Source organism: Watersipora subatra, chromosome 4, assembly GCF_963576615.1.
Source record: "Watersipora subatra chromosome 4, tzWatSuba1.1, whole genome shotgun sequence".
Lineage (NCBI taxonomy): Eukaryota > Metazoa > Bryozoa > Gymnolaemata > Cheilostomatida > Watersiporidae > Watersipora > Watersipora subatra.
In genome coordinates, this window is record NC_088711.1 from 1,577,769 (window position 1) to 1,588,763 (window position 10,995).

The window sequence follows — 10,995 nt, forward strand, 5'->3', positions numbered from 1 at the left end:
TTTCGCAATTTCTGAGATTTTGACAGAAGAAAAGTGCTCCGGATGGTTCCGGAGTCTCCTAATAGGACAATACAGTACTGGTCTTAATATATTAAGTGTAAAACGTAGTTGATTTTTGTGTGTAAAATGCAGCTCATTAGCATTAATTGAGAAAAATATATGTTATTTTTCATCCAAACACTATTATTCAGTTGTCAATTCACTTTTTTATAACTTCCAAGCGCTACCTCATGCTTTCAACTTAAATTTTCATTGCCAATAATGATATAATATACTACAATACGATATAACATGCTACAATATAATATAACCTCAATCTATCTTGCAAGAACAGAAAATGTCACAGCTTATTGTCAGGGGGTAGCTCTGGCCGAAAAACATGTTAGAATAATGGTTGTTAACAGTGAAAAGAACTGTGATTTTGTTATCAGATGATTCTATTACTTTTGATAGAAACCAGCTGGAGTATAGAAAGTTGTGATCGAAGCTACTAGGTTGATTGTCAAAGAGCTAGAAGAGAAACAGCAATGCTAAGTATGAGATACAAGTACTAACCAAAGTTGAACTGCTTCATTCAATTATCTTTTTTATAAGATCTTTATAATTGAATAGCTTGACCTTTAACTCCATTTGCATATGACTTGTAATTTATGTATCACTTGTAGTATTTGATGCTGTACATGGCCTGTGGGTTTTTTAGCTGAAAATGTTAAGGTTCCTTCAACTACCCAACAACGCCAGATTGAAGAGCTGAGAGCTAGCATCACAGAAAAGGGGCTTCGAATTCAGGGTATGCTAAAGCTTTTTATCTGCTAGTGGTTGAGATGGCTACTTAGCTACCCCTCGCGCGTCTTTTTCTATGGCACTTCAGTAAGTCAGTCAACTACTTGGTCAATAGGTTAGTTAGGTATTTGGTGTTTTACTTGGTATGCTCGTGTCTCAACAAGTTGGGCCATCAGTCAGCTGGTGAGTGAGTCACTCGGTTAGTTAGTCTATCAGTCAGCTGGTAAGCGAGTTACTCAGCTAGTTGGTCTATCAGTCAGCTGGTGAGTGAGTCACTTGGTTAGTTGTCTATCAGTCAGCTGGCGAGTGAGTCACTCGGTTAGTTTGTCCATCAGTCAGCTGGTGAGTGAGTAACTTGGTTAGTTGTCTATCAGTCAGCTGGTGAGTGAGTCACTTGATTAGTTGTCTATCAGTCAGCTGGTAAGTGAGTTACTCAGCTAGTTGTCTATCAGTCAGCTGGTGAATGAGTCACTCGGTTAGTTTGTCTATCAGTCAGCTGGTAAGTGAGTCACTCGGTTAGTTTGTCTATCAGTCAGCTGGTGAGTGAGTCACTCGGTTAGTTAGCCTATCAGTCAGCTGGTGAGTGAGTTACTCAGCAAGTTGGTCTATCAGTCAGCTGGTGAGTGAGTCACTCGGTTAGTTAGTCTATCAGTCAGCTGGTAAGCGAGTTACTCAGCTAGTTGGTCTATCAGTCAGCTGGTGAGTGAGTCACTTGGTTAGTTGTCTATCAGTCAGCTGGTAAGTGAGTTACTCAGCTAGTTGTCTATCAATCAGCTGATGAATGAGTCACTCGGTTAGTTTGTCTATCAGTCAGCTGGTAAGCGAGTTACTCAGCTAGTTGTCTATCAGTCAGCTGGTGAGTCAGTCACTTGGTTAGTTGTCAATCAGTCAGCTGGTGAGTGAGTCACTTGGTTAGTTGTCTATCAGTCAGCTGGTGAATGAGTCACTTAGTTAGTTGTCTATCAGTCAGCCGGTAAGTGGTTCATATTATTATACTCATAGGTTAATTACACATTCAACTGATTAGTTAGTATGACTATAGGTTTATTAGTTGGTTAGTGTGCTTACCAACTAGTGAACCAATGAGCCGTAAGAACAGCTCAGGAAAGGACCTGTGTCTGGAAATGTTGAGAATGGCTAACAGTTTAATTGAAAGCAAATTTGATCAATTTCAGAAGTTGAACGAGAAAATGAACAACTCAGGAGGGCAATAGAAGAATACAAACAACATGAACTGGCCTTAAGTGCAGTCCAAATTAGTAGCCAGCCTTCTGCGGAGCAGATGATCCATTCAAAGGACGGTTGTGACTAAAGCGATGTTACAACGATACTCTCTTGTACTTTCGCCATACGTTTGCATTCCGTCTACTCAATTATATCTTTCTATGTATTTTTCAGTTAATTGAAGATTGAAATAACTTGATACAATACAATTACAACGCAATAAAATCAGAAGATTGTCATATGTTGAAATTATAGTACCGGTAAAATATTGCCGCAACAATGACATACCAGTTTGGCAAACAACTTTATTTGAAACACTCAAACCTTGGTAAGTGACTTTATTAGCCAAGATTATTTTGTTGTGTTCACACATGTCTTTGCGTAGAAAAATAATTTTTGCTCACATTTTCAACACCTCTAATACCCAACTCTATTCAGCTTATGGCATCTGGACACAGCTCTCAGCCTCTGTGGGCATTAGGAGGCAACTACCGCTCACTGTAACTCTGAGTCGACTAGTTTTACTGTCTCGTCAACAAACCTTCCTTCTATCGGCTAGCTACTCTCACTAGCCTAGTTTGTGCCTAACATGCCACTAACATGAAAAAATCCTCACCCTCTTTACAGCCTGCATGCAGCAAAGATGTGTCCACTGTTACTGCAGTCTTCACTCGCTATGGTGATTAGCTTGATTCAATAACAACTCTCTTTTAGTTTAAACTGCAAACCTACTCAAATAGAGTAACTGTAGACCCTATCTACTGTACTAGTCACTGTAGACTCCATGTACTAGTCACTGTAGACCTTATCTACTAGTCACTGTAGACCTTATCTACTAGTCACTGTAGACCTTATTGACTCGTCACTGTAGACCTTATCTACTAGTCACTGTAGACTTTATCGACTCGTCACTGTAGATCCTATGTACTAGTGACTGTAGACCTTATCTCTAGTCACTGTAGACCTTATGCACTAGCCACTGTAGATTCCATCTATTAGTCACTGTAGACCTTATCTATTAGTCACTGTAGACCTTATGTACTAGTCACTGTAGACCCTATCTACTAGTCACTGTAGACCTTATCGACTCGTCACTGTAGACCCTATCTATTAGTCACTGTAGACCTTATCTACTAGTCACTGTAGACCCTATCTACTAGTCACTGTAGACCTTATCAACTAGTCACTGTAATCCTATCTGATGAAGTTGGGAAACATAGGTATAGGAATCTAAAAGCAGTCAATATTACGTAAAGTCTGCAGATTCCAAAAGGCTGGGTAAATTAGCTCACCTCTAGCTTGCTGTAGGTTAGCTCACCTCTAGCTTGCTGTAGGTTAGCTCACCTCTAGCTTGCTGTAGGTTACCTCACCTCTAGTTTGCTATAGGTTAGCTCACCTCTAACTTGCTGTAGGTTAGCTCACCTCTAGCTTGCTATAGGTTAGCTCACCTCTAACTTGCTGTAGGTTAGCTCACCTCTAGCTTGCTGTAGGTTACCTCACCTCTAGCTTGCTATAGGTTAGCTCACCTCTAACTTGCTGTAGGTTAGCTCACCTCTAGCTAGCTGTAGGTTAGCTCACCTCTAGCTTGCTGTAGGTTACCTCACCTCTAGCTTGCTATAGGTTAGCTCACCTCTAACTTGCTGTAGGTTAGCTCACCTCTAGCTAGCTGTAGGTTAGCTCACCTCTAACTTGCTGTAGGTTAGCTCATCTCTAGCTTGCTGTAGGTTAGCTCATCTCTAGCTTGCTGTAGGTTAGCTCACCTTTAGCTTGCTGTAGGTTAGGTCATCTTTAGCTTGCTGTAGGTTAGCTCACCTCTTGCTAAATGTAGGTTAGCTCACCTCTACCTTGCGGTAGATTAGCTCACTTCTAGCTTGCTGTAGGTTAGGTCATCTTTAGCTTGCTGCAGAACTAGATAGCTAGACATGAAGCTCAAACAAAATTAAGAAAGTAAACATTGAGATACTTACTCTTTAACAAGCCAACAAGTCATTAAAAATCACTCAGGCAGGAAGAGAAAAGCAGCAGAATGTGCCTATTATTTTTGCTGCACGAATGTTTAAAAAACTTTCTTAAAACAACCCAATATATGCCACGAAAACCAATCTTATCAGTAATATAATTATGGGTGTGCTGTCACTCTATTGTGTGTCATAGATATGAACTTCTAAGAATTCTAAGTCTGTCAACACAAGTAATATTATATTATTATATCAGTAATATTATATTATTATTATTATATCAATAGCTTGACAATCAGCAATGTGTAATATTATGTCGCTAATTCTGCTTTTCAGTTTTATCAACCTCGCACGATCTTCTGATTTTAGCTGCACTCAACTATGAATCAGTTTACTTTGCCAATTCTTTGTTGTAGGCACACATCTGAGCTACGCACCATTTTAATAGTCTGCTGCTTGAAGGCACTAAAGAAGACAATTTTGTAACTGGTTTTAGTACAAATTCAAACATGAAAAAACTTATTTCTATATGAAGTTGCTAAAAAATTGATTGAATATTTTATGTCACACCTTTTTTAAAGCTTCTCTTTCCCAACTATACAGCTGAGGGTATCATCAGTAGAATATGATTCCCCATAATTCACCATGCTATATATAATTATACCAACTATACAGCTGAGGGTATCATCAGTAGAATATGATTCCCCATAATTCACCATGCTATATATAATTATACCAACTATACAGCTGAGGGTATCATCAGTAGAATATGATTCCCCATAATTCACCATGCTATATATAATTATACCAACTATACAGCTGAGGGTATCATCAGTAGAATATGATTCCCCATAATTCACCATGCTATATATAATTACACCAACTATACAGCTGAGAGTATCATCAGTAGAATATGATTGCCCATAATTCACAATGCTATATATAATTATACCAATGCTCAAAATAAATAGTTTTTTCACTAACCAAAAAACACATAAATACGATTTGTGTTGTTGCCATGTTCTGAAGCATCTAGTGATATGCAGTACCAACACGTATAAACATGTATAAACAGATACAAAGACAGTGTATCCAGCATCATGTGCTTATTTCTTCTACCTATCGAGTCATAGGTTCAGGTAGGTCATGTATTGTATTCATCATAAGTTGGTACATAATTGCCTCTTAGCTCTGCTCTCTCATCCGTACAGTGACTTACAGTGTATTCGAATACCATCACACTTGACAGCTCGAATACAAATGTTGTTTTTAATCATCAGCCTCAGAATTATCTAGTTGTATGTAAACTAACGCCTTGTTACAGCTGATAGCACTTTCAGTAATAATTCATATCTTTTCTCTTCAGCTTTTGGAAATTGGATAATTATTAAAAGTTGTGAATCTGGTGTTATTGAGAGTATAAACTAATGTCATTTATTATTTCCAATATCATAGCACAGTCTCGACACATTAACCTTTTATTACAAAAAATATCCATGGAGAAATCACAAGTCCAAGAAGAGGAGAAATTGTTGAGTATAAAGGAGCATGTCTTTAGTGACTGTCAGATAGCTGAGCCATTTTCTTTCATTTCTATTGTATATGTAGGTAGAATGTTTATGCATAATTAGTATTTGGTGTTAGAATGTTAAACCGCAAAGTAATAGTACAGGCTTTTGGGATTCAGTCAAAGTGGCTTTTGCAAGGCATGAGAATCAGTTTCAAGAATTACAAAATGCAGTTCATGCAAAGAGGTTCAGTGTTTTTAGGTCTATTGCTTCTGCAACAGTATGCTGCAATGCATCAATTGCCTGTTTATTGGTTTGAGCTATCCACATTGACCACAACCATTGCATCGCAGCAAGCAGCTTTTTAAAACTGTAACCACAAACTCTAATGAAATGTGTGGCAAACAAGTGAAAGGCATCTAATGGATGCATAGATGCAAAGGGCAAGTGTAACAGAGACGTTCGTTAGTATTACACACGATATAGTAGCTCAGAGATACACCAAGTAGAGTAAAAGATAAGATATTCAATCAGAACTTGTCTTACTAGTTTAACAGTTTAAAAACAGTAGAGGAAATTGTGACATGGTCATCAATGTTAAAACTGAAAAATTTTCAGAATATTGGTTCAAACCAGCATTATAGTATAAGTAGATTATGACAGGTAAACTGTCGAAACATGTCATATAACAAGTTGTCTGCTCTTTCATTTATGATCGTTGGAGAAAAGAGAAAGTAATTTCTAATTTAGTGCTTTAAATTTGTATTAGTATAAACAATAACAACACAGATATGTTGCAAATGATATATTATATGATTGTTTGTGATGCATTGATGACATGTCCACCAAGAGTTAGATAAACCTGTCACAAACATCTCTTTACTACTGATTCTAAGGTTGTCTAGCAGTGTAGTTATGGTGTCAGCAGTGTAGTTATGATGTCAGCAGTGTAGTTATGATGACAGCAGTGTAGTTATGATGTCAGCAGTGTAGTTATGATGTCAGCAGTGTAGTTATGATGTCAGCAGTGTAGTTATAATGTCAGCAGTGAAGTTATGATGTCAGCAGTGTAGTTATGGTGTCAGCAGTGTAGTTATGATGTCAGCAGTGTAGTCATGATGTCAGCAGTGTAGTTATGATGTCAGCAGTGTAGTTATGGTGTCAGCAGTGTAGTTATAATGTCAGCAGTGAAGTTATGATGTCAGCAGTGTAGTTATGGTGTCAGCAGTGTAGTTATGATGTCAGCAGTGTAGTCATGATGTCAGCAGTGTAGTTATGATGTCAGCAGTGTAGTTATAATGTCAGCAGTGAAGTTATGATGTCAGCAGTGTAGTCATGATGTCAGCAGTGTAGTTATGGTGTCAGCAGTGTAGTTATGATGTCAGCAGTGTAGTTATGGTGTCAGCAGTGTAGTTTTGATGTCAGCAGTGTAGTTATGGTGTCAGCAGTGTAGTCATGATGTCAGCAGTGTAGTTATGATGTCAGCAGTGTAGTTATAATGTCAGCAGTGAAGTTATGATGTCAGCAGTGTAGTTATGGTGTCAGCAGTGTAGTCATGATGTCAGCAGTGTAGTTATGGTGTCAGCAGTGTAGTCATGATGTCAGCAGTGTAGTTATGGTGTCAGCAGTGTAGTTATGATGTCAGCAGTGTAGTTAATGATGTCAGCAGTGTAGTTATGATGACAGCAGTGTAGCTATGATGTCAATAGCACGCTAACACTCTAGATGAGCAGCAGGCGCTACTAGAATATTCATGAAGACCATGTCGTGTAATTGTAGTTTCCTATACTGATGTCTCTGGTCAGTCTGAGAGTTCTCTTAGATATTCAGTAAACCAGAGCAATGCCATCAGTCTCGCTAACCATCAGTGAAGATGATTAGCTGAATTAGAGCTTTAGGCCTGTAAGTACTACGCAAAATTTTTGGCTTTTCGAGAAAAATGGTGTTATGCAAATTGCTTCAAATTATGCGAATTGTGGTTTGCACCTGGTATTTCATATGGGTATGCTATAATGCTTGCATATGCTGTATGCAGTACTGCATTGATTGCAGATGTGATATTTAACCACTATATATATATAGTACATATAGCTTTGCTACTCGTGATTTTATAGGGCAATACTAGCTAGCTAGCTGCGCAAGCGTGGAAGCCTCTCCTATCATAGGTTGATTTCAGTGACGATGCAATTGTTTTGGATAGTGTGCCGAGGGCTGCAAACACAGCTCATTACGCTCCTATGAACCATAGTAGCAGGTTGACCAAATTACCTCGATTTAAACATAATGTCAAGGTAAGTGTCTAATCAAGCCCTGAATATCATTATTGCAAGTTCTTTTCTTTACTGAGCAAATTGCTTACTAATTTAATACTAAGTAACGCAGTCAGTTGCACTTGCCACAATGCTTGGGAGTAACTCCTGCTGTACTGAGATAAGCACCGTGTCAAGTCGTGGCTTCGTCAACTGTTATTACTGTGTTATGGCTTGTTACAGCTGACACGAAATACAAGCCATCAAATTTGATGCTAAGGCGCAACAACTGGCCTCATTCTATGCGGCATGTGAAACATGCGGATTATGCGAGTCATGGAAACATAGTGATTGTGTTCTAGAAAGTGTATAAACTTGTTTCCTATTGATGCAAAGCAAACTAATATTTTCAGGAGAGCTGGATTGATGGATTTTGTGAAAGGCTATCAGCTGCTGAAAGACGAAGAGCAAATTACTATGTTAAGAAAACTGCAATACAAGGCAATGCTCTGTGAGATGATCAATCGACAGCGACAGGAGGTCATGAATCAACGGCGGCAGGAGGTTCAGCTTTTGCTGCAACGGAAAAAGGATAGGGAGACGTTATTAGCGGAAAAAGGTGAGGTATTCTTTTTCGTTGGGTCTCCGTATTCTTATCGTTAAGACCAATTTTTTAAAGAGTAAAGAAATGGAAAGTTGCAAAGTTTCTAATTGAACTGTAAGTTTATAAATCGTTTTGTTGCAGAATGGACAGAGGAACTGATAGCTCGGCTGACTCTTTACAAACGTGAACTAGGTGAGCAGTAAACAATAATATTCGCTGCCAGCCTTTATAATGTGGCGTTTGCTGCCAGCCATGTAGGTACATATTATAGAATGGCGTTTGCTGCCAGCCATGTAGGTACATATTATAGAGTAGTGTTCACTGCCAGCCATGTAGGTATTATAGAGTGGTATTTGCTGCCATCGGGTTTCTTTTATTGAACTTGGAAGTCAATAATGAAAGCAAATCTAACGTTCCACATACTAAGCTTGCATGTCTTGCAGATGATGCACTCACCATGACAACAATCACGACCTCAGCAGAGCAGTGTTCAGAAGACTTCAACACTCACCAGACACCTGTTGCTGATGATCAGCTGCCTATTGTCACGGAGGACAAAACATAACTGCTCTATATCCTCACCTCTAACTGACCCCCATAAACCCTAAACTGATCCACCAAACCACACCCTATACAGAACTACACCCAACAGAGTCAGCTCCTCCAGATGACATTCCAATATTGTGAAATGATGACATCGTATTGTGCTTGAAATAATGCTAGCCACCAACATTGGTCAGCCTCTGTCGCCGTCTCTTCTAGAGCCTCCTGCAAGAATTCTTGTTGGAGAATTGCTAAATGCTGAGTCCCTCCGAGAAGCTGGCACCTTGTCGTGGTGGAGGGCTTAATTGAGGTAAAACTCCAAGATTTGGAGTTTTACCTCTACGAAGACCAGCTTGCATTCCTTAATTTTCACTCAGCATTTAGCAATGGCAACAAGAATAAGTAGCAGGAGGCAGGTTAGACAAAGACAAGTGGCTAGTCAATGTTGGTGCAAGTTTATTTGTTGCTGATGCTATGTCATCATTTGGCAATTTGTATGTTGCTGCTGGAATGCAGCTAAACTCTAAAAAAACCACCAGTAACAATGTTGAACTCCTCAAGCTTCTTCCTGTCCTTGGAAATTTGACGTAATCAATAAAATCTTGTCCGTTCTCACATATCCTTTGAAAGTATCATTTTTATGTTCTCTAGCAATTCGTGTTATATAAGTTACACTTGCGGTTTTCCTATTTTATGCTTTCATTGACAGCTTAATAAATGATTTATAGTAAATGGTAAATTTGCTCGTTCTTCTTTCACCATAAGAAAGTTACACTTCTAAAGAAGCAATACAAACCAATTTACCTATAGGACGTAGTGTACACTAGCTGACTTAATGTAGAAAATGGTGGAAAATGGGTATCGGTAGAATAGCTGTCGTCAGCTAGTTTCACTATGGCTTCAAAAGGACGATCCTCTTGTTAAAGGTAAAATATATAAACTGGAACAACGATATAAACAATTGAGCGATCTTGTCTGGCTTAGCCTGAGAGAATTGATAAACTTAGTCAATCCTTCCGAGACTTCCATTCAACATAAAACTTTCGGTTAGAAGTATTATAAGGATATTAAGGTAGGAGTGTCTGATTGCACACACGCTCTAAAACAACTATACTAGAGAAACTGTCTACAACATTTACTGCTTGCAAACCTGTTTGTCTATCAGTCACACCTAGACTCATATAAATGCCTCAATTGGCTGTAGCCCTAGCTCCAAGAGATTAGTCCCGGTAGAGTTGACTCTGGCACTATAACCGTGATATTACGTCTCTTCTTTTATCTTCTCCTTAGTTCTGCATAACAAAGCAGCTAAACTTATATGTTCTTGACCTATTAGTGTCACAAAAAATTCTTAGCTAAACTAATTAAACTTGCAGTGCAGAATCAATGGCCAGCTCATACTGTTGCTAGCATAAAATACAAGTAAAGCATACCTTGCTTGCCTTCTAGTTGGTGAATAGTAATAGCAGGTACTCATCCAGCCTGCTAGCTGGTGAATAGTAATAGCAGGTACTCATCCAGCCTGCTAGCTGGTTAATAGTAATAGCAGGTACTCGTCCAGCTTGCTAGCTGGTGAATAGTAATAACAGGTACTCATCTAGCCTGCTAGCTGATGAATAGTAATAGCAGATACTTATCCAGGTTGTGTGATTTGCCGCTGGTCTTCTGAGTAGTGTAATATCTTCTACTAGAATTGATGCCCCCAGATTATTACTAACAATAGTGCGGCTATTCTTACAGCTACTCATTCCGCTTTTACTATTACTGCAACTATTTCTACTACTATTACCTCTACTATTACTGTCTTTACTATTGATATTACTGACACTACTGGTACTACTGCTGTTACTACTGCTGGTACTACTACTACTGGCACTATTACCATTGCTACTACTAGTGTTGCCACTACATTCGTAATGCGGTCCAGATTCATCTTACAGTGAAACATCACTGCCAATGGCTTCTCCATGCAAAATGACAAATGATGGATAAGACACATATAATAGTGCAATATAACACTTGCGCAATAGCATGGACATTTTACAGAGACAGCGCTACACTCCTGTCAATGTATTAGCCAGTAGCTAGTTTTAGTACGTGCTGCATGAATTGCCTGCTATATCAAT

The 10,995-nt window shown here is 38.8% G+C and overlaps 1 protein-coding gene and 1 long non-coding RNA gene across 2 annotated transcripts; both read left to right on the forward strand.

Annotated features, from left to right (window-relative positions):
- The first annotated feature begins 437 nt into the window (after positions 1-437).
- On the forward strand, positions 438-2,218 carry LOC137393175 (uncharacterized). Its single transcript, XR_010978279.1, has 3 exons — positions 438-534; positions 701-790; positions 1,959-2,218. It is a non-coding gene; the product is annotated as an uncharacterized lncRNA (long non-coding RNA).
- A 5,538-nt stretch (positions 2,219-7,756) lies between these two features.
- LOC137393182 (uncharacterized) lies at positions 7,757-9,071 on the forward strand. Its single transcript, XM_068079620.1, has 4 exons — positions 7,757-7,764; positions 8,136-8,341; positions 8,468-8,518; positions 8,770-9,071. The coding sequence occupies exons 1-4, from the start codon at positions 7,757-7,759 to the stop codon at positions 8,889-8,891; spliced, it is 387 nt and encodes a 128-aa protein (XP_067935721.1). The 3' UTR covers positions 8,892-9,071.
- Positions 9,072-10,995: the final 1,924 nt, after the last annotated feature.

Excerpts from the sequence above, each read along its gene's own strand:
- LOC137393182 (XM_068079620.1), top strand. Across the intron at positions 8,342-8,467 it reads GACGTTATTAGCGGAAAAAG|AATGGACAGAGGAACTGATA; the intron begins GTGAGGTATTCT and ends GTTTTGTTGCAG. Across the intron at positions 8,519-8,769 it reads TCTTTACAAACGTGAACTAG|ATGATGCACTCACCATGACA; the intron begins GTGAGCAGTAAA and ends CATGTCTTGCAG.